The sequence below is a fragment of the Idiotropiscis lumnitzeri genome, chromosome 2 (assembly GCF_059441095.1).
Source record: "Idiotropiscis lumnitzeri isolate Australia: NSW breed Sydney's pygmy pipehorse chromosome 2, RoL_Ilum_1.0, whole genome shotgun sequence".
NCBI classification, from domain to species: Eukaryota; Metazoa; Chordata; class Actinopteri; order Syngnathiformes; family Syngnathidae; genus Idiotropiscis; species Idiotropiscis lumnitzeri.
In genome coordinates this window covers 31,848,932-31,856,420 of record NC_142392.1, presented here as the reverse complement: position 1 = coordinate 31,856,420, position 7,489 = coordinate 31,848,932, and the positions used below count along the sequence as shown (strand labels likewise).

At 39.7% G+C, this 7,489-nt stretch overlaps 1 protein-coding gene across 1 annotated transcript; it reads right to left on the bottom strand.

Moving 5' to 3' along the window:
- Positions 1-474: 474 nt before the first annotated feature.
- LOC148342318 (uncharacterized) lies at positions 475-5,830 on the bottom strand. The gene is made up of 2 exons (XM_088288133.1): positions 5,707-5,830; positions 475-2,683 (listed from the first exon to the last, which is right to left on the bottom strand). The coding sequence occupies exons 1-2, from the start codon at positions 5,828-5,830 to the stop codon at positions 681-683; spliced, it is 2,127 nt and encodes a 708-aa protein (XP_088144259.1). The 3' UTR covers positions 475-680.
- Positions 5,831-7,489: the final 1,659 nt, after the last annotated feature.

Here is a 7,489-nt window from a genome sequence, read left to right as displayed (position 1 = left end):
TATCTCATTGATCATCCCTTACTGCTAAAAATTCCACAACAATCTGGGGTCAGACGTGGGATAGCTGAATATCCGCCGGTGAAATTCAGGGACGCTGGCGGGTGACCTCCAGGGTCCAATTCAGACAGCAGCAGCAACGAACTGCGTGATGCGGATCATCTCCTCCGTGGTGACAAATAAACGTTGACTCCAGTCACCATCAAGTTGCCAACTCCTGACATTCCAAATCCTTTGAGAGAAACTGAGACTACTTGCGTTTCTCTTTCTGGTTCTTTTTATAGTTCAACTTGTTCAGTTTTTCACCTTTTCACACAGCGTAATGAAGGCCAGTTGAGCAAGTGGAACAAGTGATTTTATTGATGATTGTGGAAGGAACCAATTTCATAAGCACCGTTTCTTCTCACACCTTTTCCGTTAGGTACAATTAAAAAGACAACTGAAAAGCATAACGTTAAAAAATGTTGTTCCAGGAAAAGGTAATTAATTTTATTGATAATGTTTGATATAAAAACAAAACAACTCATCATCACTCAGAGACAATGGTTATTCTGGCACTGATCACATTGGCTTAATGTCAATAAAAAAAGCTTTTCAAAATTAAATTTATCATATTTTATTCAAAATCACATTTACATCTTACCACAAAGAGTCAATTCCTTCCGTTTTTTTTTTTTTAAGCTTCAAGGATTGCTGCAATTCTCACCAGCACAATTGTGACTCTCAGCACCCTGTTTAGTGAAGAATTTTTTAGCACAAACACTGCAACTGAATGGCTTTTCTCCACTGTGTGTTCTTGTGTGGTTCGTTAAAAGCGACTTACGATAGAAACTCTTTCCACAAACTGAGCAGGAAAAGGGTTTTTCGCCACCGTGTGTTCTTCTATGATTTGTTAAAGTTGATTTTTGAGTGAAACCTTTCCTACAAACTGAGCAGGAAAAAGGTTTTTCACCACTGTGTATTCTTTTATGTTTTGTTAAAGTTGACTTTCCAGAGAAGCTTTTGCCACAAACTGAGCATGAAAAGGGTTTTTCTCCACTGTGTGTTGTTGTGTGTTCTATTAAATTAAACTTTCCGGAGAAGCTTTTGCCACAAACTGAGCAGGAAAAAGGCTTTTCTCCACTGTGTCTTCTTAAGTGGCTTGTTAAATTATACTTTTGAGAGAAGCATTTTCCACAAACTGAGCAGGAAAAAGGCTTTTCTCCACTGTGTTTTCTTGTGTGGATTGTTAAATTAGACTTTTGAGAGAAGCTTTTGCCACAAACTGAGCAAGAAAAAGGTTTTTCTCCACTATGTATTGTTGTGTGTTTTATTAAATGCGACTTACGATAGAAATTATTTCCACAAATTGAGCAGGAAAAAGGTTTTTCACCACTGTGTGTTCTTGTGTGTTCTGTTAAACTTGAGTTCCTGGAGAAGTGTTTTCCACAAACTGAGCAGGAAAAAGGCTTTTCTCCACTGTGTCTTCTTAAGTGGCTTGTTAAATTATACTTTTGAGAGAAGCATTTTCCACAAACTGAGCAGGAAAAAGGCTTTTCTCCACTGTGTTTTCTTGTGTGGATTGTTAAATTAGACTTTTGAGAGAAGCTTTTGCCACAAACTGAGCAAGAAAAAGGTTTTTCTCCACTATGTATTGTTGTGTGTTTTATTAAATGCGACTTACGATAGAAATTATTTCCACAAATTGAGCAGGAAAAAGGTTTTTCACCACTGTGTGTTCTTGTATGTTCTGTTAATCGTGACTTTTGAGAGAAACTTTTCCTACAAATTGAGCAGAAAAAAGGTTTTTCTCCACTGTGTGTTCTTGTGTGTTCTGTTAAACTTGAGTTCCTGGAGAAGTGTTTTCCACAAACTGAGCAGGAAAAAGGTTTTTCTCCACTGTGTATTGTTGTGTGTTTTCTTAAATATGACTTTAAAGAAAAGCTTTTGCCACAAACTGAGCAGGAAAAAGGCTTCTCTCCACTGTGTGTTCTTGTGTGTTCTGTTAAATGTGACTTTTGAGAGAAACTTTTTCCGCAAACTGAGCAGCAAAAATGTTTTTCTCCACTGTGTATTGTTGTGTGTTTTATTAAATATGACTTTAAAGAAAAGCTTTTGCCACAAACTGAGCAGGAAAAAGGCTTCTCTCCACTGTGTATTCTTGTGTGTTCTGTTAAATGTGCCTTTTGAGAGAATCCTTTGCCACAAACCGAGCATGAAAAAGGCTTCTCTCCACTGTGTGTTCTTGTGTGCCTTGTAAATTGTGCCTTTTGTGAGAAGCTTTTGCGACAAAATGAGCATGAAAATGTTTTTTCTCCACTGTGTGTTCTTGTGTGTGGTTTTAAAGACAACTTTGAAGTTAATGAGTCAGTGTGACGTGCCCTTTCACCTTTGACTTGCCCATCATCGTCATCATCATCATCATCATCATCATCATCGTCATGAGCGTCTGATAATGTGTCCTCATTATGTGCTTGTGATGGCCCCCAGTGGTCTTCATCACCTTCTGTTGTCACGTGATGACTTGAACTGCTGCTTGCAGGCTCCGCCCCTCTGTTGTCCTCACTCACATCCTTGTTTTCATCTTCAGTCTTTATAGGGAGAACGTTCACTGGTGACTTGTTGATCTCCTCTTCCTCCTCCTCCTTTTTGATGTGAGTCAAGTTTGGCTCCTCTTTCACAGAACGGAGATCGTTTTCACAGACGTCTGCATGACCCAAAAAGACAAATTTGGTTTGGTCAAGTCAAAGGTCAGGCGGCGACTTTGTCTTATATTGTTTCTACCATGCTACCTTGACTTGTGCCCGCCGCACACGGAGCAATGCGTACGACCCCAACTTGGACCGGACCATGGGGGCATTTCACAAAATTCCGTCCTACGATGTAAACCTCCCTTTCGCAGCACAACGGTGATAAACGAGCATTTAAAAAGGAAGCATGTTGCGGCTGATGCCCTATTTCATTCCTGACATACTCACAGACGTTTCTGGAAGCGAGCTGAAGTAAGCACACACAGGCTATTGTGTACGTCTGATGGAACACCTGTTGTGGGACCCTAACATATTGATGGGGGCCATCGCAACATTATGTCATTGATGGAATAGAAATCCTTCAAGTGAAATATGTTTACAGGTTTTTCATTTTGCATTTAGAGATAGTTTCATCGTCGGTACTTTTTGCTTCCATTATAATCTGTATACCTAAAAGAATTAAAGGGGCCCTGGTAGGGCTGGGCGAGATGACCTAAAATCAATATCGCGATAAATTAGGCAGTTTTACCTCGATAACGATAAATGCGCGATAAATTCCCCCTGAGGACCAAGATCTAAATAAATGCAGGAAATGCATATTGACTGCTTTTTTTATTGACCAACTGGTACGCATTACTTTCAATGAAAAATAGAAGTACAATAATCATTTGAATAAACATTCAAACTAGCTTGCTTTGCGTGCCTTGAACAATGTCACAAAGAACAGGAGAAAAAGGGTACCTCTCACAAAATCTTTTTATGTAAATATATTGTGCCGAGATGCTGTAATTCCATTTGCAAAGGCCTAGATTTGTGTGAAGGTATCGTGTAAACAATCTAAATAATGCCATGTGCAAAGGCGCTAGTCGCCTGTAAACAAAATGCTAAATAAAATGGAAAAAAATGTCAATGGAATGCCAATGCCAAATAAACGCATGTGCTTCATCAGGAAAATGTGCCGTCTCGATTACCCTGGTGCGCAATTGCCACTTGTCGTCTATGTAATGCACATTCAGGCGCAAACAGGGATCCATGTTGCGACTTGACTACAAGTCGGATGTGGATGCAAAATGCTTGACATGTCTCCGCTCCCGTCCCGATGTTGTCCATATCGGAAGTGCTGTTTGCGGCAAATATTTTCGTACCTCTTGTCGGCTACTTTCATGAGGCGTTTGAATCCTGTCCGCTCCATTGTAACAAGAGGAGCTCTATCTTTAGCTATATGCTAGACTATCGCGTCCACCTCTGAGACGTTCTCTCGTATGGTGTCGCCTCCGTTATGGGCTGTTGTCACTTGTCCAAACTTGCTCCTCACTTTGAACTTTTAGCACAAGCTCCAAGTCAAAGCATGGTTGTGTTGTGGGTGGTGAAAAAGAAAAGGTTGGACGCGCTGTTTCAGGTGCTTACGACGCACTTTGTAGTTCATGTTCTTTTGCTCAAACATCGTCTTTATGGAACCCAAAACATTTCCAAACGACAGATGTCGAATTTCTTTTCGGGACAAGCACAACTGGAACAACTTCAACTAACGTTAATTCGTCCGCAGCCGTGTCAGCCGCTTCAGGATTTGAATTGCCAGCTACGAACGCGTCTTGTTTACATTCTTGTTCAGAAGGGAGGAGTCACGTGACGACACGCGCTAGAGCCGTCTTAAAGGGGCATGAGCTTCGCCGCAGACAGAAAAGACTTTGTTTTCTTTCTTTTTTTTTTAGACACCGAATTTACCGACATGGGCAAAATGATGTCGGTCATTCTAATAAATTTCGGTAACGGTAAATTTTCGGTTTATCGCCCAGGCCTACTTACGGGACAGAAGGTCAATTATTTAATTGAGCAGCTTCATATTTATTGAATATGTTCAACATTGATTAAACAAAAAGCATTTATCAAATGAAAGTAGAAGTGCAGTGCATAGATGAGATTGACTGGGATTGTAGTCATGGTGTTTACTGATGCATTCATATGCTAAATTTATATGACTAAGTTTAAATGTAAGACCTCAAAATTGCACACATAGTATTTTCATGACCCACACTCTCATTCAGAACAAACAGATTCAGTCTGCTCAGGTCAAACTGATGACAAACCAGATCGCACTTCGTGGACAAATACAATAAAACACATTCTCCACATAGGCCATAGAAGATACAAACATATCAAGTTGGGCAGGGGAGGACGTCACAGGGACGCGATCAAGAACACCAAAAACATAATCTGATCTGGGAAAAAATACACCACACAATCTGTACACTGACAAGATTACAGGGGAATGTGAGCAGGAGAGACGGAGAGACTGCCGCCTGCCTGAGAAGGTCAGCCTTGGACGTGGAAGGAGCAAGGATGACCGATTCAACCTACATGACCCTTGACATAGAAAACCTCCTATAAAATCTGAGGCTGGGCTGAGATCAGAGCGCCATTTTTTGATTGTACTCGTCTGAGTACAGTTTCTCGTCAGATTAAGAAAAAGCCGCCCAGATACTATTTCCTGAACTCCAGAAATCGAAGAAACTAAAATATCGCAACCCTAATCAGCTGTTGTTGAGTCTTTATTTGACCCTATTCTTCTTGAGTACAAAAACGAACAGGCATTGGAGTAATTTGGCTTTGAAGATTCATTTACTAAATGTTTCTCATTTTCTCGGTGGCTCAACTCCAACAGTGGACAAACTTAATTTGTTTCACACCATTTAAAAACCGGAATATGTAAAATGTTAAATAATCAGTTCAAATTTTAAACTGGGAAAAAAACATGGAGTTCACCCCCCACTATTGTTTTTTCTTTGGCATTTATTTTCTGCACTGATTTCATTTGGCATAAACAAATGTTCAGCCAACTGGCAAATAAAAGGCAACATTTAAAAATATAACGGCAATAACCTTGAACACATTTCCCCAAACAACTTAATGTTGGGATGCATATTTCTAACGATAGAAAGTCGTTCTTTACAAAGCAAATGAGAGTAAAACGTGTACAAACCTGCTTTGTGTGGCACAACACGAAGCTGCTTCCTAACTTCGCCCAGCAGTTGAAGATGTTGCTCGTTCTCTTCTTTTATTCCACAAAGTTCTTCTTTGCACTTGGATGTCGTTCTAGCACACATTTTCAAATGATAATTCCAAAAAATCCGCACTTGGTCTTTGCTTGGCGATAACTCGTGTGCTTCTCTTTGTTCGACGAGATGAAAGAAAGTCCCACTGAAAGGATTTCCTGTTCCTCACGAAAGCGGAAGATCAGGACACACCCCGCTGTGATATGATTGGCTGCTGGCTGTGTGGAGCACTGTCACCAACTCACCGACAGATGTCGCCATTTGCGATGCAAATCATTGTTATCTTCTAAACATAGAGAAAAACCTAAGATGCACATGAACAAACATTTTAGTTCCCAAATATGAACTTGAGACATGTATTGAATTTTACTTTTGTTGCTGGTGTGGCGGACATTAGGACCATGCCTCTCACCCAGCAGGCATCCCGTTTGGGGGCGTATTCATGTGAATGTTTGTTGGCGCGAATTTGTGATTGTGCGTTATTCTGTTGTTGGCAGTCTTGGAATAAAGACGTGTTCACAGTCAGTCGTGTGTGCTCATTTCAACTGCCACACTGGTTTTGTTTTCACATCTGACACCATGTTGTTGGTTGGACAGTATTCCAAATGTATTTCTCTATTATTAACAGTTGACATGATAAAGTGAAACTTTATATCAACATATTTGCCTTTTTACAGGGTTTTTCGCCAGCGACGTGGTTGCGAATTTTAAATTAAAATACATCACTGTTTTATTCTCGAAATGTTAGAGTCTTAAAAAATGATTTAAGTGTTTATAACTTAACAAACTTAAATATTTCATTATTCGTTTCAGTATTCATTAAACTACGGTGATTCATTATTTATTTCAAGATTCATTGAACTGTTTTAGTAATAATTTAGTATTCAATGTTTAATCGTGACATGATTTACTTTTTCAATATTTGTGTCACTATTTTGTTCAATTTTAATATTATGGACAATTATTTTGCAAGTAAGGTTTTTGTTATTTATTGTGGCCACCTGCTTTTGAAGGAAGTGCCTTTCGCTTCTTGTACTCGAGGATTCTTTGTGAAGCCAAAACAACAGGACCTTGACTGATAAGTGGGCTCAATGCAGAAAAAATATATTTTTGTTTTAAGATTACACAGTTCCTGTCAAATAAATCTTCATCTTCCTGTGTGCATCAGTATCTTCCCACGCACTTCTCCCACTGAGATCACTCTGCATACTGACCCAAAAAACAATTTATTTTCCAGACTATCTCATTGATCTTCCCTAACTGCTGAAAATTCCACAACAATCTGGGGTCAGACGTGGGATAGCTGAATATCCGCCGGTGAAATTCAGGGATGCTGGCAGTTGACCTCCAGTGTTCAATTAAGACAGCAGCAGCAACGAACAGCGTGATGCGAATCATCTCGTCCGTGGTGACAACCAGCGTTGACTCCAGTCGCCATCAAGTTGCCAACTCCTGACATACCAAAACCTTTGAGAGAAACTGAGACTATTTGCGTTTCTCTTTCTGGTTCTTTTTATAGTTCAACTTCTAGTTCAGTTTTTCACCTTTTCACAGCGCAATGAAGGCCAGTTGAGCAAGTGGAACAAGTCATTTTATTGATGATTGTGGAAGGCAACGATTTCATAAGCACCGTTTCTTCTCACACTTTTTCCATTAGGTACGATTTAAAAGACAACTGAAAAGCATAACGTTAAAAAATGTTGTTCCAGG